Here is a 26716-nt window from a genome sequence, read left to right on the forward strand (position 1 = left end):
TGCCTAATATGGTCCATTTATAGGAACTGCACAGTGTAAGTAATAGGTGTGTTAGCATGCTTAGGTTAGCGTGCTAACCCAGGTTTGCAAAATAACATAGAAGTTGAAGCACAATATTTACTTGCCTGCTTAGAAGAGGGAACCAAAATATTTCATTTGCCTTCAGCAATAATAAAATAAAGAAAAAAACAGACCAGCTCCCCAGACAGCAATTAACATATGCCTACGTACTCCAACAAAGTATCTAGTTAAATTAGTACAATTGAGAAATACAGCTACATAGCGATGTGTAAGTTACATCCTGGCATTCCTTTGGTCAAAGGCAAGAATGAACAGAAATGTACTATTCAGTGATCAGAGCGATAGTTAGATGTCTGGATTTTTGATTCTGTTGCGTCCTACAATTTGGGGGTGGCTAAACCTCTCCAAATTTCTCCACCTGAGACAGAAATGGTGGCAATTCCTAGTTTTCAAGGAGCACTGAGATGTTTTACTTGCTTTTGCTTGCAAATGCCCAGAGAATCTGAAGCAGAGGTTAAGAACAAGGGCGCTAGGGGAGAGGAGCACTGGGAATTCACAGAGAGCATCCAAGTTTTTGCTAACAAGTCTTCTAGGTTCCTGTAGCTTGTTTTATAGTTGGTAGCAGGCACTGCAGTTGCTGGCATGCAGGGTATGTTTCTCTACACAAACACTCAGTGCTATTTTCAGATTATCCCTATGCTCTTCTGGGTTTTTCTGGGGTGCAAATGCAATCAACCTCCATGTAAAAGCAGCTGTCATAACAGCATACTAGTTGAGGGCAGCTGGAACAGATGTAAATAATCAGACTCCTCAGATCATGGATATCATTTGGCCAGCAAGATATTTTGGCTCCAGAGTGTAAGATCAATCCACAGACCTTCCTGCAGTGCACAGCCCATCTGTGGCATAGGGTCCTGGGAGGGGAAAGTCTACAGGATTCAAGGAGAAGCTGGATGAGTACTTGGAAGAGAAATCCACCGAGAGTTATTAACCAGAGAAAAGTACCCTCCTGCTCAGGAAACCGCTTGAGCCAAAAATACTTGAGGTCTTGAATTTTGAATGAAGTATCATATGTATTTGCTTCATATCTACCCTTCCCTCAGTGCCTACTCATGGTCGCAGTTGCTGCCAAGTTACTTGACTAGCTGGACCACTGGTTTGACCCATGATGGCTGCTCTACATTTGTAGCTACAATAAGGAATTCACATATCACTGCCTCTACTCTGGTCTCTCAAGTTCTAAACTTCATCACCAAGTCCAGTGCCCACTGTATTAAACTACAAAGGACCATATTGGACCCAAAAGACAAGCTGGCTCCACAAAGCAAGCATGATCACAGAAAGAATAAAAAAAGTATAATAATTCCGAGCCTGTCAAAGATTTTGAGAAATGCAAGCACAGGCCTGCGCATAGAAGTTGTTCCTGTAAGTGAATTCAATTTGCTTAGCATTAGCCATCAGGAAGAAGTTATTTTTGATCCAAAGAAAGCATGGAGGTATTCAGAAGCAACTACTAGACTTAAATTCACACTCTTCCCTCAGTCTGCTTTCAGTGTAAAGGCTACCGATTTGCTGGCTGAGGAAGCATCTCCAAGAGAGAAGCTGACAGTAGTGATGCCATTTACAATACCCATTAGAAGCACAATTATAGCTGTTTTCCAGCTTCAAGTTTTCTGAAGTTTTCTAGCTTCATGAGATCACCATACAACACTCATGCAAGAAAGCACAAACACATAGCATTTTGGTTAAACAAGAAGCCAGTGAGACAAAAAGATCCACTATTGCTCCATGCAATTTGAGCAGGAAATATGAAAGTGTGGCACTGCACATGGTAGGATTTTGTGAAGGTTAGTTCAAAGGCAGGTGTGGAAGGAGAGAAAAGGAAGGAAAGCAGGAGAGAAAGGAATGGTCTCTGGGAAAAAAATGGAAGTTATAGAGAGATATTTAAAACTCCAGAAGAATAACTCAAAACTGTGCTGTTTATCTTTTTCCTTTGAAAAACAGTCTTGGATTATTATTTTTATTTCAAATAGATGATGATTCCTTGATATTTTAACATTGTTTTGTACTTAGGCCTTGTAATTACTAGACTAAATGGAAAATACTTAAAAGGCCTGATCTAGCACTGGTAGCACAAACCTTTTACTCCCATTTGGTTAATGGGATTACTTCCCATTACTCAAATGACACATGAACTGAGAAAAAAAAGTTCCTGCTGGAACCCAAAGATGATCAGCAGCAAAATAATTTTACCTAAATAGCCCCAGCTATTAATTTTACCTAAATAGCCCCAGCCAGCTTCACCCTGCCCTTCCAATAAATTCAAAACAGCTCTAATTTTGAGTCTTCCTATTGCCCCAACTTCTAAAGACCACTGCAATGTATCAATTGACTGAGAATTGCACTATGCCATATCAAACAAGGGCCCAAAATGAACACAGTCCTGAGCGTCTTTGGGATTAATCAGATCAGACGGAAAACTTACCACAACATTCTTCCTAAGCAACAGAGTTTTTTTAAGTTCAACTGCAATTAAGATTTCTTCAGCTGAAGAAATTACTATGCTCCTGCGTTTTGCCCCAATGACTCATACCTGAGCTCCAAAAATCCGTACATCTCTCAAGTGAAATATTTCTCTGTGCTGATTTAAAAAGGTTTTTCTCTACCTTAAACAGGTGGTGTCCATCCTTCAACTTCTAGTCTCTTTATCTATGAACTCTGAATTACATTAATATAGAATTTCAGCAGTGAAGCCTGAGTGGATGTAAATGTCCACGACCACAGCTTTTTGATTACCTACTTTTCTCTCTCATACACATACTCTTAACTGTTAAAGGAAACAGGCAGCAATACCTGTTCTGAGGGCTTTTGAAAATGAGGACAGTTTTTAATACTGTGAAAAATGTTTTATAGTATCATCACTAGGAATCCATATCATTAAAAAAAACTTTGTTTCATATAATCAGGGAACAGAAAGAGATTAAAAATAAAGTGACATGAAACAATTCTGCTGCGGTGCTGCAGCATTTCCAGCACTTTCTCTTGCATGTCTTCCATCCACAAGATAATAGAAATATTGCTTGACCTACCCTTTACTCTCATCCTCTGCGTACTGACAATAACAATAAAGTTGGTACCACACAAACTACTGCTATTGCCTTTTGTCTAGAGAATGACAATGGAGAGAAGGAGGGGAAAAACATTCATTTCTCTTTACTGAGCAAAAAATTCTCTTTTATCCTATTCCTGTGGATGCAGCACTGTGCATTCTATATAAAGGACTGCTGACTCCTCCTGCATGCTGAGGTCTCACAGCTAAAGTCTGGCAAAAATGCTAAAGAACAGCTGAGTAATGGAGCACTGACAAACAACCTAACAAATGCATAGCTCCGTGTAGGCAAGTATGTTTGCAAACATAGTTTGTTGGTCTACCAACAAATTAGCAAATGGGAAACCTCGAGTGGTTGTTTTATTATCTAGCTCTTTGATAAGTTTCCTAAAGAAAGTCTATAGTGTACTTGGAAGCTTTCAAATGCTAGAACATTTACACATAGAAATCTTTTGTTATTTTTCAGTCTGGCTAGTTTCCCTTTGAGTTTGTCAGCTGCTGAAAGAGACCAAAAGTTTATATATTATTAGACTTCTAAGGAAAATAAGGTTGAAGTACTCTATTCCAAAGAAATATAATAAACATCACTAAACAATGCCACTGAATTTAAGTATCTGTAACTTGATTTTACTGCTGTAAGATATAGCTGCCCAACAGGACCTAGAGTGTTCAATGATTAACTCGGGTTAGACACAACACTTTTGTTTTGTTCCTGTGTCATTAAGAGAGGCGAAAGCTTCAGCACAATTCAAATGTAGAAGAATTATTCCTTCCTTTGTCTGTAGTCTACATTGCAGAAGATTTCTAGGAGCCTAGGACTGGGTGCAGGAGATGGGCACAAAGTTGAATGATTGTTTGATACACAGAAGTCATCCATGGAGCTGTCAGTCAAAGAGCAACTTGGGTTTCACCTTCTCCAAATGCTCCCAAAAAACTTGTCATGAAGCTGCTGACAGGCTATTTCCAGCATGAAATCATGCTAAAAGTCACCCTCCACTTCCCAGAGTCCCAAAGGGACATCTACCTGTCATTTCTAGTACTAGAGAAATGAAGACACCAGTAACTGTCTGTGCATCTTATAGAAAATGGACACAAGGGCTTTGCTAGTCTTTGGGCCTTTGCGGTCTTTGGATTGTTTTTTTACAATCTAGGCAAAACAAAGCCAGCTTTCAAATACTTTCCACTGTGACGGGGTTACTTTTGTTTTATTGCAGATCACTTTCTTTGAGGACAGAGACTTTGTGGGCTGCTCCTGTGAAGCTGCCACAAACCAGCCAGACCTGCCTACCCACCTCAACAGGTGGAAACTGGCTGCTGGATGATCTATGAATGTCCCAACTAAATAGGCCTTCAGTTCTTCCTGATGAAGGGAGAATATCCTGACTACCAGCACTGGATAGGCTCCAATGACTCCATTAGGTCTTCTTGTATCATCACAGCAGTAAATTTTCCATATTGTCTCCATGTATGTTACTGCCTATGTTAGAATCAGAACACTACAACCCATTTTGACAGCTCTGGTACAAGTAACAACTTCCTCAGAGACCTCTGTGTAGCAAGTTCACCTAATGGGGTATAGACCCTGAAAGAGGCAAGTCAGTTGGGATTCTCAGCCAGATGAATGGTTGGTTAGTGCTTGACTGGGGAGGGGGGTTGTTTATTATATTAATTTTTATTTTGATAGTATTTTTATCTATTATTTTTTATATATATATATGAAAACACTTCACCAATCTTCTGAAACTACTCTGGCTATACGTGGCCTACACAAGAAAATTTAATACAGAGCTAAGAATCAAACCACATCTGCCATGCCCTAGTCAATGCTCTTCTTTCAAAGTTGGTGACTACACTACTACAGAAGCAACCTGACACATCTCATTGCAGAGACATCACCATGTATTTGAGCTGCAAGTGAAAGCATATTTGCCTTATGGCAGATTTTTTTCTGAATACTTCAGCCCAGAATAGATCCATGTTTTTCCCTCCTAGACTCATTCCCTGGAAAAGTTTTACTAAGTTACTAAACTAAGAGGGGAGAGGTTGCCAAGATGTGAAAGTTTTCAGTACTTACACATAAAGCTAAGGAATTGATACTTGGCCCAGGAATAGCCTTGATGCTGGAACACATCCCTCCAATGTTCATGAAAAAATAAAGCTTACAACATGGATTAACTTAATGTACAATTCACAGTTTCCCTGTCTAGTAGAAGCTTCATAGACCATCACAGCAAGTTTCCAGATACATTCCATCTGCATAGGATAATGCAGCTATTTTTTTCACTGACTTGTGGTTCTTCTGCAAGTTCTTCTATCTATGCCAAGTTCTGAAAGCTAGTGCAGACACTCTTGTGTCCTTTCAAGCTGTAGAGGGAAAAAAAAGTCACAGATGAGGAAAGTGGGAACAAGATGGACTGAAGGGAAGTTGACTTGGGAGAATGATGGGAAGTATCTGAGAAGGAGCAGAGAAACTGAGAATTAGTATGGGGGGTAGAAAAAAAATCCTAAAATTAGGACACATTTCTGCATGCTTTACAGCGTCCAGAAAGTTTGATTCCATAAATGTAGACATTAAAGTGTTGGGTTTGGTTGTTTCTTGGTTTTGTTGGGGTTTTTTTGTTGTTTGTTTTTTTTTTTTTAAAAAAACTGAGTAATGTCTTTGCACAGCAGTAGTACTCTTGTGTATATACAACTGCACTTGAGCACCCACAAAAACTGTATTGAGCACTGATAAAAGAGCAGAAAGTATTTTTCTGTATCAGATCTTTGCTGTCTTAGATAAAAGAGTCAGAGAGAATCCTGAAACGGTTTAACATCTCAGTAGGTAAAAAGCAAGAAAACCTGCCCACCTAAGGCTGTGCAACAAAAATACCACCAAAAAAAGCTCCTATCTGTCCCAGCCGGCGCCTTATCCAGTTATTACATCAGCAGCTAGGAACACTGAGGGCACATGACTGCTGTGGCAATTCAGGTTTATCACTGATCTGCATGTACAGTTGAAGTGTGGTGATCTTGGCAGGACCCCATTTCTGCCCTACTGCAACTTTTTCAAAGAAACTCTCACTGGAGCAGAAGGGACTCACAGCACCACTGCTTTAAATTAGGACCCAGTCAGATTTATTCCTGTTCAACTAACTTTTCTGCACATTCTAGTGGCTATTGTGTTGCTACCATCAGTATTGCATCTAGCAGCCTGTAGTCACCTAGAACTGCCACTTGACATCCTGTGCATCCATGTCTGGATTTGCCTTCGCAGCCCCAGCAGCACAGCCAGCTACAGATCTATGAGAGGAATGCTGTCAGAGTTCATAGATAACTACCCTTCTCTCCAGGATGACTTTGACTACAGGGACATCTGGTCTTGTAACATACTTGAAGGAGCATGGATTTTCTATGAGCAGCCACACTTCTGAGGGCAGCAGTACCTCCTGAGGCCTACCAAGTGCAGGTGATTCATCGACTGGGATGCCTTGACTGCCAATGTTGGCTCCTTCTAACCAATGGTGAATATTTCCTAACCAGCACTTTCCTAAGCTAAATGTCAATGAGTAGTGCCATTAGTACTTTATTAAGGCCCAGGAGTTTTGGAGCCTACATGGATCAGGTTCCCCCTTCTTGCAATGCTTTTAGCCTTTGATTTAAAGTCCAGCAGTGCCTTGACTACAGTGGGCTTCAGAGCCTGTGCTTGCTTCACTGGTAGGAGTAATTCCCCTTAAGTCAGTGGAGATTATATGGTAACACCCAAGCTCAGAGAAAACCCACATCTAAATTGTCAAGCTGAATTTTTATCTGTAGTCTCAGATCAATTTAAAAATAGCATCTTTGAAGAAAAATATTATTTCAGACCTTAGAGGAAAAAAATGAAATACATTCCTCATTTATGATAATGAAAATCCAAAAATCCACCTGTAACTGAGTCCACAGGACCAGCTCCATGCTTGAATTTATTACAGAGTGTACCTGACATTTTGAATAGCCCTATAAATGCAATGTCCTTCTCAGAAGCAGTTCTCTTGTGAATAGACTGGCAAGTTCACAGCCACAGTATCATCACAGAGGTACTCCATACCAAACCTGCAGCTGTGACACTAGATGACTTAAGGCTGAGCAAGGCATTTACAGTATTTACCATCTTTATTAATAAGAATTACTTCTGTCAGCGACTATTTGTAACACTACAGATATCAAAATAAAGCTTTCAGTTGCTTATTCACTTCATGATGAAAAAACTGTCCTGGTGCCCAATAATCCCTACTGCCATTTGGCATTAAGTCCAGAGTTCTGCACAGGTTTCCAGCTCAGGGCCTACACTGTGCTCTTTTGTTCAGCCAAGACCTCACACTGTTTGTAGACCTAAACTCATGCTGACCCTACATAGCACAGAGGGTCTGAAAGTAGCAACTTCCCATAGGGTCTGGGGTTAGAAACCAGAAGAGAGACCCGTTATGTTAAAGAATCTACAACTCATTCAGTGTGTAAGTGGGCCCCCACAAGTCTCTCACATACTTTAGCAGTGCACTGTTTACACAACACTGCAGGATTTTTAAAACTCTGCTTTTGAGTTTTACAACACTAGCCATCATTCAGGTCTCTATGCCCTTTCTGTGTCAGGAGTTAGGTTAGCAGGGTCCCTGGAGGATTCACAAGGGCACAGCCTCGGTTTCACATCCCACGCAGAAGCAGGTACTGTGCCACAGCCAACATCTAACTTCTGGGAGGCCATAGTGATAACATTTTGCAAGAATCCCGCCTCTAGCAGCAGTTGGAGATTTCCTAAGCCCATTTCCCTTTAATTACTTCCCTTCATTTGCATGCTTCCCCAAACCAAGAGGGGTCAAGCTCCAAGTTGCTATAGCAGGCATTCTTGGGACAACATTAGCTTGTCTGCCAAGAAGGAATTAAGTTCAGACATACCACCAGAGACTACCAGCACCTACACATCCTTAAACCTTGGTTGCTGATGTGGGTTGTTTTTTTCCTGATACACTGATCCCTTTCAGGAGCCGTGCTGCAGATTCAGATCTGCTGAGCACTGCAACATAATAAGATCATTCATTAAACAACTTCTTAACTAAAGCGGAATGATTTGAAGTGCACTGATCACTGGCAATAAGATGGTGCACAGTAAGGGATGGCTTACTTTGAATGAAAAGTCAGTTTGGTGGAGGAAAAGCACTTTCACCATGCAATCTTGAGCAGTAACAACTGGTGTCTTTAAGCATGTGCAAAACAAAGACAGCTGTAGTATGAGTCCACACATGCTAGCTCTAGCATAGCTAACCTAAATGACACCAGAGGAGAAAAGCAGTTCTAAGACTGAACACCCATCCATGAATCTTTACTGGCTGTTAGAGCTTGTAAGAACCTAGGCAGATCAAAGAATCTATACTATATATATATATATTTAGTCTGAAAGAGTCTTTAAGATGTACCCAACACAAGAACATTCCTAGAACAGTAGCAAACTTAAGGCCTGTGGTAGAGGAGCCTATGCTACAGAAAAGGAGCAGAAGAGATCAGGTCACTGCCCGGGCCTTTTACAGCAGGGGATTCATTATATTGAAGGCCCCCTGTGGAAACAAGCTGAAAGGACAGAGAAGGACAAAACCACTCATGATGGTCCCAGGCTACCCTGGGGTAAATTCCTTCCTGAATTTAAGTCTAGTGAACCATTTAACCCTGCATATATGAAAGCAGAGCAGCCAGGGGCCAGAGGGACTTAATGGTATTAGCCAGACCACCACCTCCCAGCTTTAGCTGTGGCAAGTCTCCAATGCTTTGAAAGAAAGTAACTAAAATCCCTAGATACCAGCTTACATGTCAAGGGGCAAACAAATTCCTTCCCATTTCCAAATTTTGCAAACAACTAACAAGCCCCGAACTACCTGGGGCACATGTGAATATGATGACAGAAGGAAGACTAAACACTAATTAAGTTTGCTGGCTTACCTAACAGAACAATTGCGCACTCGTTTTGTGCAATCATAGCCAGAGAAACTGAAGGCAAGCCGATCCCGCGCAACCCTCAGCAAAATAGCATCTCAGAGGCCTTGGCATCTTGCAAGGGCCAGCTTGCTACTTTCCAATAGCCACACCAAATGCAGTCTTAAGTTAATTTGGCTTGAATGACTAGAAACTAGCATCCACAAAGTCCTATTTCTTTACATACAGCAGAAGGTGTTTTGATAGCGGGAGTTTTATGTGCATCTGCCAAGGCCACTTGCTTACTTGGAATGTAAAGTCTACTCTCTACTTCTGTGCAAGGGTCTGTTTGTAAAGGAAGATGGAAGAGTTGAGAGACAGTTTCATTTCTACATGTATTTTAGGTCTTTGTTGTTAGTAAACAAAGCACTAGCCCTAAGACATCAAGCAAAACCTCAGACAGAAGCTTTGCCATAGACCTATCTCAGCATGATTTTTTGCTGGCCTGAAGCATGATGTCAGTAGAAGCCTTAAAGCCAAACAACAGGTTCGAGAGTATTTGAGAGTCAGATACAGACTTTCACCTTTTTCATTTGCTTCTACAGAAAATAAGTATAGCTTAACAAAAGCATTACTACAAGGTATGTGATTTTCCCCTGACACTTGAGAGGTCCCTGGACTCAAAGCTGCAGTCTAATGCAGCCCACTCCTTTGTTGAATCTTTCCTTAACCTCAAATTCATGCCTTCTCCCTATCCACTCCCTTCTCTCTACCCATTCTGTTACCTGAATTTGCTGGCTGACAAGTTCAGCCCATAGTAAGATGACTGAGTTATTAATAGACAGCTACTGAAGAGAGATAAAGTACAAAACCACTGGTAATGAACAAAGTATGAGAAACAACCGCTGTTATAAACAGTTAGTTACCACAAGACAGCAGCTAGGGGACAATGAAACACAAATGAACACAACCTACCTAGCTATTTAAGGTCCATGAAACAATTGGTACATAATTATGGGAAAGCAGGTGATGAAGAATCTAATAATTAGCTTTCACAGATAGACCAGTCCATAAACACTGACATTTTAGAGTACCCATACATAGCTGGTAGTGCTTCTTTTTACATTTTCCTCCATTCTTTGGCTTCTGTATCCTTAGCTGGATCTTTACAAAGGTAAGTACGCTGAAATACAAATTCATCTAGAAGTGTACTATACCTGCAGGGACAAAGCTGTAACCCACCTTTCTCTACTGACCTCTCTCCTTATTGCTTATACTTAGATGTGAGTAAGAACTCACAGTGAATACTGAATGTCTATACTGACAGGGAGAGATTAAACTTGACCTACACCCAGTGATGCAGATGTCCAAAAGCCACCCTAACAACCTTACAACAAGCTACCTGGCTTCAAAAACCTCTGGAAGGTCAGACCAGGAGACCACTTACCCTATATGCCACCAGAACAGACTATCCTATTGCAAAATACAAATGCTTTACTTACACTTTACTTTCTCTTCAGAACACCTGTATAAGCCAAGAACTGGCTCCACAAGCAGCAGTAATTGCCTAGGCCCACTAAGATAACTATGTCACTACTACTCCAGCAGGGTGGAAAATGGCTGCTTTATAGTCTGTGAGCACCCTAATTACGTGGGTGGCAGCACTTAATAAGGGAGGAGCCTCCCATCTTGGTTGGAGGGTGGGTTTTTTGTTGGGTTGTTAAAGTGTTTTGTAGGGCTCCTGTGGGGGGAACAGCTATTGTAACTTGCAAAAGTCAGGAATGCAAGAAAGCACAACAGTATCTCAGGGGAAGGTTGGGGTTTGTATGTGGCTTTGCTTGGGCCTGACACCTTCAAAGTGAGCCAGTTGTAAGAATAGTTTGAAATAAGCTGTTATTTAGTCTAGAGAAGGCTGTAAGAAGAAGCAATAAAAACTTGTAACTCAAAAAGCATGCTAAAAAGAGCTTCCTTTTCCCATATTACTGTGGAAGGGACAAATAATAATGGTTTGCATTTGCTTCAAAGGTGATGCAGGTTGGCTGTTAGGGGGAGCTCCTAACAGTAACTCAAGCCCTGAGATCAGTCCCTCAAGGGGGCAGAATCTTTTCTGTTCCTGAAGGCTGCTCATGCAGAGGGGTCCAGGGTGGTTTAAGCATAGCAGATCCTGCCCTGGGGACAGAACTGGGCTCTGAGCTCTTTTTTTTTTTTCTTGATGGAAAAAAATTATGTCGCAACCTCAAGGCGGGAGACTTGTGCCTATCAGCAAGTACCAGAGCACATGTATCACACAACTAAAAATAATTTTACAGACTCATTTTTGTCAGTGTCCCTCCATCTGTGCTAGGAACTATGTTTAGATATTGCAGTAAAAGATACTTCTCCCACTCCTGCACTGCTAATCCACATGATACAACAATGAGCACAAATTAAATTTCTCCAAGGAAACTTCACTGATCTTCTAAAAGCAGGATAAATATCCAAAGGCATGCTGCGGGGACCAATCTCAGACTGTCTTTGGGCTCTTGGTGACGCTTACCCACCCCTAGCGATTTTTTGGTACAGCAGACAATATAATGATATTGCACAGCCAATTGCTTCGCAAAGGATTTCCAAACCTCGCACAAAACCATTGCAGTGGTGTGGAAATCCCCTGCAAAGGAATTGATTGTGCCATGACTGGCAATGAATAGCTTCATCACGCGAAGCTGCACGAGAGCCACCCAGGTGAGGAGACAGCCCAGTGGCAGAAGGACCAGGGCTGCAGCCAGAGGTTGCAGGGCTGTCATTCTCCCAGCAAACCAGGGAGAAGGCCCAGGTCTCCTTAAATCCCCTTCTCCCTGCTTTAGGAGCCTGACAGAATATTAATTTCCAGCCCCACTGTCTAAGGGATGAGGCAGACATGGAGGGAAGCTCATTCCCCAGGGAGTGCCCTGCGAGGCACATTAAAACAGTGGTGTTATGGAGCGAGCAGGAGCAATGTCCTTTGCTGGAGCGCTGTGCCTTTCGGGGGGGGTCAGCACACCACCAGAGCGAGCCACAGCAGTAAGCTAAGGAATGCCTTTTCACATTCCTCTTTGAGAAATGTAACTTATTTTAGGAGCATTTTCCTAGTCCTATGCAAGCTCTGGATACGAGGCTGCTTTAAAGTGATAGCAGGTTGGATAGATGTGTACATCCACGCTCCTCGGGCTACGCACACAGGCCTCTCGGGAGCATACGTAGAACACGTGTATGTGCTTGACAACCTTTATCACTCGCGAAGCAGCGCGGAGGTGTCCCGGGGTGCTCTGTCCCACCAGGAGAACCGGTAATGCCGATCCTTTTTCGGGCAAACGGACTCCTAGCGCGGCGGAGGGGCGCGACACCTACAGGGACCGGCTGCTCCTCAGGTGAGGAGCCGTGGGCTGCGGAACGGCACTGCCGCCGGGGCTGCCCGCAGCGGCCCTGGCCCGCCCCGCGCGGCTCCCTCGGCTCCAGCCAGCGGCCCCGACTCGGGGCGCTACGCTGCGGCCGCCGGGCGGGCTCCGCAGCGCTGCCCCGGCCGCTCCGCCTGCGCGGGCAGTGCTGCCCCTACTGCCCGCAGCCAAGATGGCGCCCGCGGCCTCCCCGCCCCTCGGCGGCGGCCCGGGGCGTGTGCCGGAATGCGGGCGGGGCGGGCGATGTGGCGAGGATCGGCCCCCTCCGCCTCCCGGCTGCCGCGCGGCGTTGCCCGGCCGCCAGCCGCCGTGGCCCGGGTAGGCTGCGGGGAGAGGCCGCGGGGGGAGCGGGAGGAGGCCGAGGGCGCGGTAGGTGTCGGCGCGGGGCAGCCGCTGTGTCCCGGGAGCGGGCGGCGGGGCAGCGCCAGGGCTTCTGCCGCGCCCTGCGGGGGACGGGAAAGGCCGCGGCCGGCGCCTCTGCCTGGGCAGCAACTAATCTGCGGGAGTCGCCGCTGCCTGGGTTCCGGGGGCCGGCTGTGGAGCCCGGGGTGGGGGGAGCAGGGCGGTGGCGGCTGTCACTGCCGGGCCGGGGACGCGGAGGGCGGCCGGCCGCCGTCCCCCTCCGGTACCACCACCGCCGCCTCTCCCCGCGCCCTCAGGGCTCCGGCGTCCCCTCAGCGGCCGTGCTGCTTCCCCTGCTCCCCGCTGACTCCCTGCAAAAAAGAGGGAAAGCGCCAGGAACCTGAGAAACCAGACTTCTCTCTCTCAGGGGTAATAATGTCAGAGACGAAAGCAGCGCGACCTGCCGCCGCGTAATTACCGAGGTCGTCTGTGGGCTTTAAGTATGGATTTTTTTGTTTTTTTTCTTTCCTCCACCAAAGGCCTGAAGGGTATGTTTTCACTTTCAGAGGTTAAAACCGAAGCAGCGCTGGCGAAGAACCGACATGCCTGACACTTGTCTGCAGTTGCTTGTGTTGTGCTACGCTGTTTACCCCAAAAGGAGAGACTGACGCCCTGTTATTTTCATCCTTGACTTCTCGGGTTATGATACAACTGTAATAATACAGCAGAAACCGCGGAAGAAGGACGTGGGAACTGAGCATGGTAGGATCTTGAACAAAAGTAGCCGGTATCGACGAGAAGAGGAAGGGAAGGAATGGCATCCCGAGAGAGGCTGTATGAGCTTTGGATGCTTTACTGCAGTAAGGTAAATATTTGAGGGGGTGTGTGTGTGTTTCTATGTCTTTTTCCTCTTTTGTTTGGAAGTCAGGTATGTAAAGTGTATCTGTAACGCTTTTTAACACATTTTCGTTCTTGGAAGTTGCATAGGCTTGTCTAGCTTCTGTAAGGATATAACTGCACTTTAGGATATTTACAACCTCATCTCTGGATTTGCTGTTCAGGTTGGGCTTTTTTGTGTGTGAGGTGTGAATTGCACAGTGTTTGTGGCTCAACTTAAGCAGTTATTCTAGCTATCTCTCTTAACTATCTGAATGCGTATGTTGACATAATTGTTTGTTTTGTAGGGCCATGGCTTTAAGATGTATTGTATTCATTAAATTTACTGCTGTCTAGTATTTAGCTTTATACTTACTTTTTTCTGCGCAGCTCCAGTTTCATTTAAACTATATTAGCCAAAGCCTTCACAAAGAGCAGATTTATTAAATTACTCCCAAGCCTTCCTTTGCTGTTTATCACCATAACATCTTAGTACTCCATTAATAATAATGAACTTCCTTCACCTGGCAGGAACATTATTAAAATACTGTCCTGTCTCTATTTGCATTCTACAGTGTAAAACAATTCATGTGTTTAAAGCACAGGTCCTAATTGCCGCCAGACGTGCTGAGTATGTACACAAATTGGATTGCAGATTGTCTAAATAGATATCCGTAAAATAAGGAACATAAAAAATAACTGTAAAGGCAGGGAAAGGACTGGCCTACTGTCATATAGGAACTCGGTGGCAGTGGCAAGGATAGCTTTTGGTGGCCATATTCTCTGGTTTTGTTTTGCCTTTTCTCTTTGCAGTCTCACGCTTCGTAGGTATCACAGTTTCTTCAACTCTTCAAACCAGTAGGACATTAAGGGTAGAACAGATATTCCCTTGTTCTTGTTCCCAGTTCATTTCTAGGGGAAGCCCATCTCAAGAGCATAGAAAGTGAGATTTTAAGTACAGACCATCTTAAAAACATGAGTGCACAAAGTAGTGGATCAAGATTGCACAAAGTGGTCTTAATTGTAGCTTTTCTTAATTTGTGTGTGTTTGCAACACTAATGCTTTACGTGTAGTTAAAAATAAACCAGTGCAAATGTAACACATGGTATGACTTCTTACTGCTACCCGCGTGGGTGATCTGTTGGGTTGAAACATATTTGCGTAGACTTTTGCCATTTAAACTAATGTGGTAGTGCCAATGACAGTAAGAAGTGGACTAGCACTGGAGGAGATGGATGTTTTGCCAGTGAGTTCATTGACGCGAGAAGAACAAAGACACTTGGAACAGACTCCAAGAATCCAGGCTTTCCTCAGCTTTGGGAGACACAGGGCTGTAGAGATGAGCCAAGCTCTGAACTTCTTTGCACAGCCAGTGTTTGTCTCTTTCCTCCCTAGTTGTTTATAAAATTCTTTTGTGTGTTTTATACCTTCTCCCCCTTTGCTTGAACCTTTCATTCAGATTATATGCTTTCTGTCTCTGCATGCTAGCAGTAAGTTTGCATAAATAAAGAAGTGCTAGTTAGAACGTGTGTTTTAAATGTTGTATGAGGATGTTCTGTTTCTTTATGGGAATGATGCATATGCAATCTCGTCAGCTCTCAGATGGTGGAGGATAGGCTATGAAAAAAAAATCTTTGTATATACTCAGCCTCCATGAGCGCTTGATGATTTTTTTTTTTTGGCCTTTTTTCTTCCAGACCCATATATTAAGGGCATGATTAGGTGGACTTGTGTGTCAATAAGGACTTGTTTGTAAGTAGGAAAAAATATTTTTTTAAAATAAAATAGCTGTCTTCAAAATTTGAAGGCAACTAGAGTGACTACAAAAAAGGAGTCTTCACTTTTTTCAGAGTGCTAGACACAAAACTGTTTTTTCCTTCTCTTTCTTTCTCCCTCTCTTTCTCTCAGCTGATTCAAGTTAAAATGATAGCTCATTCTGCTTGAGTAAAGTATCTGGCATAACTGTGTTTCATCCTGGATTAAGTTTGGTGAAGTTAAGAGCAACTGAAGAAGCTAGGTTTTAGGATGTAAAATGTTGTGAAGCCTTAAAGTAAATTAGATTGTTCAGTCATGTATTGCAAACATTGGTGTGCCTATACTTGCTTCTTCTCAGAGCATCTAGCACAATAGGAAGGTGTAGCAATAAATAATCACCAGTGACAGGATATAGTGGTTTAGGGAGAAGTCTCTTTATACCTGGGGCTGCCCAGTGAAGTGTAGTATCATATCCTGTATGTTGCACTGTCATGACTTTGTTGTGGCTGACATCCTGGGAAGGAAAGCTAGGCAACTTCTCCAAACTACAAAAACTGCTGGAGGGTCACAGCTGAGTAACGTGGGAATTTGTTGTGCCACAAGTCCTAAATATATGGCTTTAGCTTTTGCAGCCTTGATAGCTGAAGAAACAGTGAAATCCAAGCTCCTTTTTTTGTATGATGCTTCAGATTGTTGCCAATAAGTATCCTTGTTTCTCTCCTGCCTTTTTTAGATAATCAGGTCCTTCGTGATAGTGTGTTAAATATAGCACCCTGTGCTAGAGCAGCAAGGCTTTTCACGGCTTTAAAGTGATGGATAATGCTGAGTTACCATCTTACCACTATCCTGGGTCATGACTCTTGTTGTTTGTGATCACTTGACATCTCTGGCAGCGTCAGGTGTCAGTTGCAATAATTACTTTTGTGCAAAGTAACATTAGGAAGGCATTTCTCTATTTTCATTGCCTCTTGTGCAGTTTAGCAATTGGAGATTTGAGCAGACAGCAGCATGTAACTAGGATCTCTGTGGAAGTGGTCTTTGGATGACACCGTGTATGAGGTGGTTTCTTTTTTTTTTTTCCCCTGAAGATTATGTTTGAGCATCTGCTTAAGTTCACTTTTAGGTGGTATTCAGTTGTTTTTCGTCTGGCAGTTTCTAAGGGCAGTAGCTACAAAGCTGCAGATTACAGTCTGCTGTTTAAGATGCCCAATGGAAATAGTAGCCACATATGATTTATAATGCTTCTGATGTTGCATGGAAGCAGTTTAAAAAAAAATCATTAAATTTAGTGAAGTTTAGATTTCAGTCACTGGGTTTGAATCACAGCATTGCATTGTTAATAGTCTGAGCTGTCCTGCCCTGAGTTTTTTGTTGCTGTTGGGTTTTTTTTCTTCTTTTTTTTTTTTTTTTTGAATGATGATGTCAAACTTTCTGCAAAGAAAGCATTGTTAAGGATGCAACTTGCTGGCATATTTTTTAGTGATTTTCACTTTCAAATTATTTTGTTAATTTTTTTTTTCCTTTCAATTCTCTGTAACGTACAATGCTGTTATTCACTTGAATATTGATGTGGGTGTAAGCTGCTGTCCTCTCATCTAGATGTGGGAATGTGTGCATTTTTAAGATAATTGAATTGTGTGTGGAATAGGTAACACAGGTCCTTTCTATAGAAGGCCCTAGGAAAAATTTTCTCCAGTAGGCTAGGTAGACAATGGTAGTATCAAGCATATTGATTGTCAGTTCAAAGCTGTCAATAACCTACACAGGAGCATGAAACACTTGTTATATAAGTGCATATGCAGCAGATACCTGAAAGTGCTTTGCTAATATAAGTTGGTAGGAGAAGAGCTCTGTTAGGCGAAATGAAGTAGACTGGGGAAAGGACATGCTTTCATGTGTGTCTGTGACCTTTTCATGTTCACGGGACTGAGGTAGTCTCTACCAGTTTTGCCTTGTAGCCTTAAACCAGCATGGCTGTAATAATACTGCTATTGTAATATTAGTTGATTAACCTTTTCTTAGATGTGTGTTTCATCTTTTCCAGTTGTTCTGGTAGGTATTTCAGATACTTAGACATAAAGCATGTCAGGATTTCTGATATTTTTTGTTTTACTCAGAAAGGGATCAGATACCCTTTTACATGGTAAGCGATTTTTATAAAAAAAAAAAAAAAATCCACAGTTGTCTTCAGGAGGGGTTTCAAAGGCATAAATGCAGGCACTTAGCTGACGTATCACCTCAGAAAAATCTTCATTTTTCACTGTATTAAAATGGTTCTGAGCTTTTGCGTATGCTCTTATCTTCAGTAAAGCCCTGATTTTATTTAAACACTGCCTTATGTTGTAGGTGATATAATAGTTTGAAGGGAAAGTTGTGAGTCTGTTCTTCAGCCAGCTTCTGGCCTGTGCTTCACCTTTCAAAGGGGGAACTTTCAGTCTTAGTGTCATTAATACAGTAGGAACTCCATGTGTTAGCAGTTGTAAAGCTAATAATAACGTTCTGGTCTTCACTAATGCAGATAGCTTAGACAATCACATCCCTTGCTGTGTTAAAAGCAGCAGACTTGTGAATAAGCTGTCATCTTAAATGCAGTTTCTTATATTTGTACTTACCAAATCTGATTGTATGGAGATAAATATGTTGTAATTTTCTCTCTGGTATAGCGAGGGATATGTATATATTATAAATATCTTCTTGTTTAATATTGTAGCATAGAAAGAGATGTGGTACTTTTTTATAGGAGGGTATTTTCTAGTACTAGATCAAAGCTGGACAGAAAAAAACCCATGAAATACGACTATATGCATTATTCTAAAAATGTCCTAACGTGGTTAAAGTCCTGTTATTTTGAAGTTTTTTTTCCTCATTTCGGGTCCTTATAGGCTGCCTTACAGGAATCAGAAGAAGAATTGCATGAGAAAATAAGTGGTCTTGGGGAGAAATCGTGATTTCTGTGTTCGTCAGGAGCAGACCACTGTGATGAGTGCACTGCTACGAACTGTGGTATACTAGCAGTGCTAGCTTTTCTGTGGTTACACGGCTGTCTCTAAGGTCGGAAGACCATTGCAATGTAAATACTTAGGAGCTGAAGCTTTAACATTAAACATGTGCATTTAACTGGGTTGAGTTAAACTTAACATTTGCATTACAAGGACTAAACAGGTCATTTAAATTAATGTGTACTCTGTGCTGTAAGTGAGAAGAGTCAGTGAAAGAGAATAATTTCCATTCACTCCCTGTTCCCATGTCTTAATCCTAACAACACTATGTAGAATTGAGTTAAATTTGATCTTGAATTGTGAGAATAAATTTATGTGCCTTTGAATCCTTTCAAGGATGTGCTCCCTGGGGGCAGTCAGCCCTCTTGTGTTGGGCCAAAACTAACATAAAAAGGGGATGATTTTATAGTCAAAAAAAGTTGGCTTGGAGCAAGAACATACCAGTGTTCTCAGTGTGTAGCGATACAGTCTTGCTAAGCTGACCTACTGTCTGGCTGTCACTGACAAAAGGGGTCCTGCTGTATTGTCAGCATCCCTTCACTACTCTTTTACAAAGTACGGCATCACAGACAATATTTTATAGTTCAGTTGAATCCGTCAGTCACCTGCATCAAAAGATTGAGGCATTTAATGTGATGTTCAGTAAGTGACAGCAAATGTATACCTTCTGGAAGATTATTACAAAATTACAAGGGATGATTCATCAGTTTGTATTAAATAACGTGAGTTTTTGCTTGTAAGAGGTTTTTAACCTCTGTCCCTATATAAAATTGGAAAGTATTTGTAAATAAACTGGAAAAGCTTGTTATCAGATTAGACATGATTGTTGTTGGTCTGCATAAAGCAGTATGATTGAACTGAATTTGTTCACCTAAATGAGGTTGTAGTTGTGTTTCTCAAAGAAATGTGGTTTTACCAAAATTATGCTTAGTTGTGGAGAGACACATGTAATTCAACAAGAATATAATCTTTGACGTTAAACTGTAAGCCCAGTGTGAAACACTGACGTTTGCAATCCAAACATGATTTCATCCTGATTTAGCTTGCACTTGTCTTCCTTCTTGTGCAACTGCTGATTTGTCAGTGATTCATATCACATCACTATATATCACCTTTGTTATAGTAGATAAAGAAGTATTCAGTTTATGGCTAGACGAATGCTTGAGCAAACCGAATGTTCAGTAAAAGTAGCTTTTCATAAGTCACTGTCATGTAAACTCGTGCCACTGCTAAAAGTACTGAGTGAAAACTTATTAAACAATTGCTGTGTAAAATATCTTTTCTGCAGATTGTTTTAAGTAAATCTCTGCATTCTGAGAGAGTGTAACTTGTAAAAGAGCACGTCACAGTCACTTGTGGCCATGTGTTGGTGAAAATATCTTTGTTCTGTCTTTATGAGATGCTGAACTAAGAATGGATATAGATAAATAGAACAGTTGGTCCTCAATTCTGAATTTACTGTCTGCTATTTAAAAAGGTGTCTCATAGTCCAAGGACTAATAGAATTCTGATATTTACAAATATAGAACTTTTCATATAAATAACTGATGTGTATATATGAGGCATTAGTCTCTTAACTTAAGGTAGCCGTTACCTTCTGTAGTTATGGACCAGGGCGGCCTTGTGCTGATGGTTGCTCAGACACAGAACAGGGACTCTGCCACAGGGAATGCAGATTTCAGGTTGAGATGAGACAGCAGATGAATCTAAACAGACAGAGATGTAACCATAACATTTTGCAAGCTACAGAGAAATTATTTTTGTTTCTTATCATTCTGTAATGTACTTGGCAATACATATATGTAGCCGCTACTTCTAGATAAAGAAGCATCTGAGGTTTGTCCGTGCTTTTGTTCTAAGATTGAGGGTTTTACTGGTGTCCAGCATGAGACTGAAATTTCTACATGTCCACAGGTTTGTGGATTAGTGCTTTGCAGAATTAATGAGAAACATCCCATTCTAAACATACCAAAAAATGTATTTCAGATCAAGCTTTTACTGAAATGGAAGAATCAAGTGTCTCTTAAATGGAATGATTTATCACAAAGCTAGAAACACAGGCTTCTGGTTGTGTGTGTTGATGTACTAATACAAGAGCGAATTTAACAAACCCTGGTCTGTTGTGTGGTATCTGAGTTATGGCACTTTTATCTTGGTCATCTGGTTCAGATCCGGGGATAGCATGTGTCCTGATAAAAGAATATTGCAGAATCAACTCAAATATGCAGTATGTTTGTGCTGTAATACGGAAATGGGAGAAGGGCTTGCCAGCTGCCCGTGGAACAGCATTCAGCTTAACGCCTGAATCCAAGTGTTGTCAATAGATACTGTTAAAATATTTACATGCTTCAGAAAGGTTAAACAGCTGCCATAGAGGAGAGAAGAGCTTCTTTAATTACTGAGCTTTTCTTGATGAAAGAAATACATATAAGAAGGAAAAAACCCCACCAAAACATGCACATGTTTCAACAGTACAGATAAGCATCTTATTTTTTTTAAAAAGTCATTTGTTCAGGTAACTTTTCTGATTTATCCTCTAGTAAATGGGAGGCTGCTGTTTTAAGTTTGACATATCACTACAGCTCGTCCATGCTGATAAAATATTTGTGTGTGTTGATGCTTTCTCTGATATTTACCGCATTTATGGTAATGTTTGTCCTGTACCTGTAGTAAGCAACAGGAATGAGCGGCATTAAATAATTGTTTGACCACTGAGTAATACTGCTAACTATGGCTGTGTAAAATTAGGAATTAAATTTTACTGTAAGAATGGCTAATTATACTACTATCTAAAAGCAGAGCATATTTTAAAACAGTGAGGATATTTAAGAGGTTAAATTCCAAAGGCTTTAAAGGCTTTTGAATGCTTTATATAAAGGGCATTTGAGGGAGGCACAAACAAAATCTCAAAATAAATTGATGGTTAAATAGTACTCTTAGATATCACGAAGAGGGCATAAAATCAAACACATGCTAAACTTTTTATTATCTTATAGATGGAAATTTAACATAGAAAATACACTTTTATTTAAATAACCAGTCCTAGTAATTCTGGTTTTTAGACTGAAGTTGTGGGGGGATAGGGATGAAGAGAAATCTTTGAGGACGTATTCCTGAAGTCTGGATGAAAACAGTGAATGCGTTTGCTTTTAAGGGGGAATTGGTACTCTTTTTATTGTCAATTATCATTCACCAGAATCTGCCTAAGAACTTGTAGGAATATCCCATAAGACATTTAAAAACTAGTAAAGAAGCAAAGGCGGAGCAGGGGTTGAAAAAGTAGCACTCACATTGGAAAGAAGAGTTTAGCATTAATACCAGAAACGTCTACAAAAAGCAAAGTGAAAATGAAGCAGTTTGAGTTTGACTCCTTTAATGAGATAGCAGGATTATTCTTTTAGTACTAGTAATTTTTGGAAAGCATTGTACCTTGATGTGGTTTACTGCCACTTTTCAGTTGGAATGTGGAAGGAGAGTTTAGGAACTGAAAAAAGTTTTAGAGGTTATTGAAACTTCTTAATCTAAAAGCATAATGCAAAAAGAGTAAATGCTTGGGTTCTGTGGAAGAGCGATTGGAAATGTTAACCGACGATATACGTGGGGCATCAGCCCAGAGTTTCCAGTGACGTAAAAGTTTTGTAGAAAGTGGTTGTGGTAGATGCAGGCTGCTTGTAAGTCACCTTACCAACTTGGTCAATAAATGTTTGGCTAATGCATTCAATTATGTAAAACTTGGTATTCATTTACCTGTGCATTTGCTGAACTTAGGACTAGCTGGAATGAAGTTTTCCTGATAAATGACCGAAGCTTCATGGGAACAGTAGGCTAAATGGTTTAGCATGTTCTAAGAAGCAAGGAGGGAAAAGGTTTTAGTTGATGTTCCTGATTTTTATTTTGATTTTTAAATAAAATCTGCTAGATTACAGATCTGTTAGATCTGTAGCATTCACATGCTTTCAAGAGCAAACTTGGAATTTGGGAGAGAAAATACTGTGATGAGTATGGTCCTTTAATATTTGTTGTGTATAATAACCTAAAATACAGAAAAAGGTCTCAAAAATGGCAATGAGTGCAGTGGCTCAGGTGTAGAGTGCATCCAGTTTTTTCTCCACAGGACCCTGCATCATTCACTGTACCGGATGGCTAAAGGTCTTGGGAATAAAGCAGGGTATAGAGAACAAAGATGTTATTTGCAGAAATCTGACCTTGTTATTTACCAGTGCTAATCATTTAAAAACCGTACCAGCAGAAGTGCAGCGGATGCCAAACAGCAGTTGCGTGCGTAACACAAATTCTGCTATGTCCTAGTTTTTGAGTCTTTGATTATTTTAAGGGTACTTTTGAAAAGTGGATTTGGGGTTTTTTATACCTTCAGTGTACAGTTTGGCTGCAGTACCACATTAATGTAAGGCGTGGCGAGGTTGAGAAGACAAAACCAAAGAGTTAAATACATAGCTAAAGAAATACCAAATTTAACTAAAGCAAATTTTTATAAAGTTATCATGTGACACTTTGAAGCAAATACAGACTTCTTTTTGATAAACTGTACTTGGCCTTTTTTCTTTGTCTGCTGAAAGACTTGACAATATTTAGCTGTTGATATAGTGAAATAATAGACTGATGTTTTTATGTTGCAGCATCCGCCTCCTTCGTTTCAGTCTGTCTGTGTTAAACTTCTATTGTCTCTTGCATCACGCTGAAAGTTAGAAAGTTTATGGGGCAAAAGCTGGCTTTGTGTGTGTTGTTGCTAAAACTCAGCCCTTTTCTCCTGTAAAACGATGGCATAACTTCAGGTTTCAAGGCAAAACTTTAAGCCCTTCCTAGGCTATAGTTTGAATTTTCATTAACTTTAGGCTTATCTTGACACTGTAGACTTTTGAATTATTTAGGGTGCTTCTTGTTCCCTTAGGCTTAAAATACAGCTTCCAGCTTTTACTATTGTTGGTTCGTTATGTCAACTTTGATGGGAAAAGTGAATGCTGATAGAATGTAATATGTCACAGTATGGAAAATTCCTGTTAAGTGCAGTGGACTCCAGAAGGCTGAAATACTGTATGCCAGCTTGTACATGGAACTTGCCTAGTGGTATTTTCTTTCAAATATGAAGACACTAAAATCTGAGTTCGGATTAACTAGATTTGTCCCATGGATGGCATCAGTCACATGCCAGTTCCAAGCTACAAGGCCATAATTGTATTGTCATTCAAGAACAACAACAACAAAAGAAGAGCAAGAGAAAGAAAAATAGAGGCTTTACTTCTATTTTAGTAAGAAAACTCTTTCGTTTTGTTCTTACGGTTTTGTTTGGGATCTGAAGTAGAAAGGAAATCGAGTAACAGGTCTCAGATGATTGTCGTTTTCTTTACCCTGAGGCATTAGTGGAAGATTATAATTATTTTTCTTGTTTTGAAAAGAGAAGAAATATATCAACTTTGACTTCTAATGTCTGTGAGCTAAATTTTATCATGACTGACAACTATAGGTATATTTTGGTGTAATTCTCTATGCCAAATGGAAGTTTTTAATTTGTCCCAAAATAGTTGTTTCTGTTGTGATTCACTACAACTCCCACTTATAAAACAAATCACCCCACCTTTTTCTTTTAATTCCAGAAACGGAACAGAATGCTTGTGTGAATTTTGAAAAAGGAGGTTTATAATTGCTCTCTGGGAGCCTTTCTGCTTTTGGATCAACAGCTGATTCAAAAATTAGTATTGTGATTAAAATGAAAAGTTATGCCCAAAGGCAATTCCCTTGATAATTAGAATTGATTTATTTAATTTATCAAGGCAATTTACCTAGTTTAGAACAGTTTATCATGGAGTCTTATTAATTCTAACTGTAGTGTTGCTGCTGTAACAAAGCTTTTCAGGTTTTATTTTGGCATTTTACACATTTGAAGAGTTCACAAAAAACATAAGTACTTTGACATATTTCAGAATAAAGACTTCTAGGAGATAGTGTGCTGAAAATGTTGCCTTCTATGTCTGAAAATATGAGGAGGAAAAAGCTCCCTTAAAGCAAACCTAATCCCCCAATGAATAGTTTATTTCAAACGGTGTCGAGAAATGTTCTACAATTCTGCATTATGCAGACTACATCAATTAGTTTTAAGACTGTTGAACTCACCAGTGATCTAAAGGCAGTATTTCATGTTTAATTTCCTGACGTTACTCTTTGTAGGTCTAATGCAGCCTTAACACCAAGGGATTGTTCTTATTTAAAATATAATGCTTGGGGATGGGGGATTAGTTACCATAATACAAGTGCCAGTGAGATTTTATGGTAGTGCTTCTAAGCCGAAATCCACTTTGAAGGTTGACTGACTGCTACACACAGGAGTCAGACCAGGCTGGCTATTTTATGACTGCATGTTAAATTTAACGACTTCAAACAACTGTCTTGTCAGACAAGTCAGACTTGTCTGGCAGTGGGACTCTGAACTGCCCTGCAGGGAATTTTTGCCTTTAGAGCACGGAATGCGACACTGCAAATAGCCCGGGGTGGATCCAGCTTTTGTTTTTAGCAACTAATACTTCCTGAACACAGCTATAAAAATTGTACTGAGCTTTGCCCTTCTAGATGTGTCTGTTTGCTTGAAGCCGTAGAAGAAGTGGAAGTTACTGTTAAATCTAAAAGCAACGCATATAAAAATACATAAATAGTGTCGATTTGAAACCTGGGGTAAACGCGCCTGTGTTCCACAGTTGCCAGTCTAAAGACTTCAGTGGGAGGACTTCAATGCTAGTTTTGCGTAAAATGTTTTCATTTAACTTAGAGTAAGCTGTAAGTGTTCAATACTACCTGACTTGTTATGAATTTTAAAATGTTATTACTGGTGCAAAAAATTCTTTTTCTTGTTGACTTTCTTCTGTAGACAAACTAGTCACTTAAAAAAACTGTCTGGATTTGAATATTTCTGTCATTCATCTCATCAGTCTTCATAAAATGGAGAGAAAGCTATTGTAATTTCTAGAGAATTTAGTGTATCAAAGACAAGAGCCTTCCCCAACTCAGTGTAGTTTGGTTATAGTTTCTTTTTGTTTCATTGCCTTAGAGAGTGTCATATCTGTCAGAAGGGCATTAGTGTAGTCCTCTCTGCTATTGGCTTTGTTTCACTGTTGTTAAATGCTGAAGTTGGTGTTATCTTTCAGAGCTTCTTTTCCAGTTTAAGGTTGGCCTTGCTAGAGCTTTTATGTATATATTGCAACCGTGAAAATGTTAGATTTCATGGGAAACTTGCTAATTGTTTGGCATTGTTTAGCTACAGTATTGCTATGCATAATGTAGACCAGTAGACTGGCTTTATTTAGGACCTTTTTTTTTTTTTACTTTCTAGCATTGTACTAACAGTGTTGGTAAAGAAAAAAACCCCACCTCTTCTGGATGTTTTGTGGTTTTGTTGGTGTGGTGTGTTTTGGGTTTTTTGTTTTGCTTTTTATTTTTTTTGGTACCTGTTGGAAACACTATGCTGCTCAGGCCTGGCAGTCTTTCTTTTTAAAGTGTAAAGAGCTATGACAGCTGTTATTGTGCCAAGAGGATCTTATGAAAATGGAAGCCTAAAGCGTGGTGTGCTGTTTTGTGGGTTTTTTCTTTCTTTTTTTTTTTTTTTTTTTTAAGAAAACCAGAAGTATTTAAGGAAGAGAAGGAACAAGGAAGTATTTTCACTTTTAGGTGCTCTGAGCTACATTTGATTTAATAGGCTTAAAATACTGTTTTTTGTTGTTGTTAGTGTGGTGAATGACAGAATGTTGCTATAGCAGTTTCACAGGCCTTTATTACAATAAATTGACCTCAGAAGCCTAAGCTCAGGCTCTGCAGATCTGTGGCTTGCTTCATGACTACCAACTAAAGGGCTTTTTTTTTTTTTTTTTTTTTTTTAGGTTCCTTACAATAACACCCTTAAGATATCCTTTTTAAAACTCTGGTTGTTTCAGTTTATCACTATGAAGATAAATGGATTTTTAGCTTCTGAGAATTTCAAGCTTTGGAGAAATTATCTTTCAGAAGTTTTAAGACATGCAGTTTTTATATATGAGTTTGTATTCAAATAAGATACAGAAATTTGTCTTGCACAAAAGCTAGGCAAGTTTCAGGTAAATACATGAAATGCTTGTGACTTAGCTGCAAAGTTTCTAAAATCAACATTTTCTTGTCTTCTAGTGATTGGAAAGTTGTAACTAGTGAAAGATGTTTTATTACCACTTACAGCTTCTTTCTGCTTTTACTGCTGTTGTACAAATCACGAATTTCTTTCTGTCTCTCTTGCTGATCT

The 26716-nt window shown here is 40.5% G+C and overlaps 1 protein-coding gene across 8 annotated transcripts in view; it reads left to right on the forward strand.

Moving 5' to 3' along the window:
- The first annotated feature begins 12658 nt into the window (after positions 1–12658).
- Positions 12659–26716, forward strand: part of NBEAL1 (neurobeachin like 1) — an 88416-nt gene continuing 74358 nt past the window's right edge. For 3 of the 8 annotated variants that reach the window (XR_008467821.1, XM_054210005.1, XM_054210009.1), the window contains exons 1-2: positions 12906–13239; positions 13377–13675. Coding sequence is in view for 6 of the 8 variants with exons in the window: in XM_054210005.1 (XP_054065980.1) it covers positions 13625–13675 (51 nt within the window). In the remaining 2 variants the exon portion in view is untranslated. Of the gene's footprint in view, positions 12838–12903; positions 13293–13376; positions 13676–26716 lie in introns of those variants that run through there. The other 5 variants (XM_054210007.1, XM_054210006.1, XR_008467822.1 and 2 more) reach the window with 5 other exon arrangements.

The sequence above is a fragment of the Rissa tridactyla genome, chromosome 7 (genome assembly GCF_028500815.1).
Source record: "Rissa tridactyla isolate bRisTri1 chromosome 7, bRisTri1.patW.cur.20221130, whole genome shotgun sequence".
In the NCBI taxonomy this organism is placed as follows: domain Eukaryota; kingdom Metazoa; phylum Chordata; class Aves; order Charadriiformes; family Laridae; genus Rissa; species Rissa tridactyla.